The sequence below is a fragment of the Gavialis gangeticus genome, unplaced genomic scaffold, assembly GCF_001723915.1.
Source record: "Gavialis gangeticus isolate Ggan-Ray unplaced genomic scaffold, GavGan_comp1, whole genome shotgun sequence".
Lineage (NCBI taxonomy): Eukaryota > Metazoa > Chordata > Crocodylia > Gavialidae > Gavialis > Gavialis gangeticus.
In genome coordinates this window covers 8782293-8782500 of record NW_017729009.1, presented here as the reverse complement: position 1 = coordinate 8782500, position 208 = coordinate 8782293, and the positions used below count along the sequence as shown (strand labels likewise).

The following is a 208-nucleotide window of genomic DNA, read 5'->3' as shown; positions in this document are numbered from 1 at the left end:
GCAGGGTAGAAGCAGCCCCTGTGCGGCGTCTTCCGCCCGGCTGCCGGGCCCGCCCCCAGGTTCGGGCCCCGCGGCCAGTGAGGGCAGCGGCTTCCGAGCTGTCTGCGCGTGCGCACTAGGGGGACAAGGCTCGATGGAGCCGGAGCTGGAGCAGGAGCTAGAGCCGCTGCGGCGCCTCGGCGGGGCCCTACGCGCGGTGCTGGCGCGT

The 208-nt window shown here is 75.5% G+C and overlaps 1 protein-coding gene across 1 annotated transcript in view; it reads left to right on the top strand.

Moving 5' to 3' along the window:
* Nucleotides 1-133: 133 nt before the first annotated feature.
* The window catches only part of CCNDBP1 (cyclin D1 binding protein 1), a 4751-nt gene continuing 4676 nt past the window's right edge, over nt 134-208 (top strand). Inside the window, exon 1 of the mRNA XM_019509733.1 lies at nt 134-206. Within this exon, the coding sequence (XP_019365278.1) occupies nt 134-206 (73 nt within the window). The remainder of the gene's footprint in view (nt 207-208) is intronic.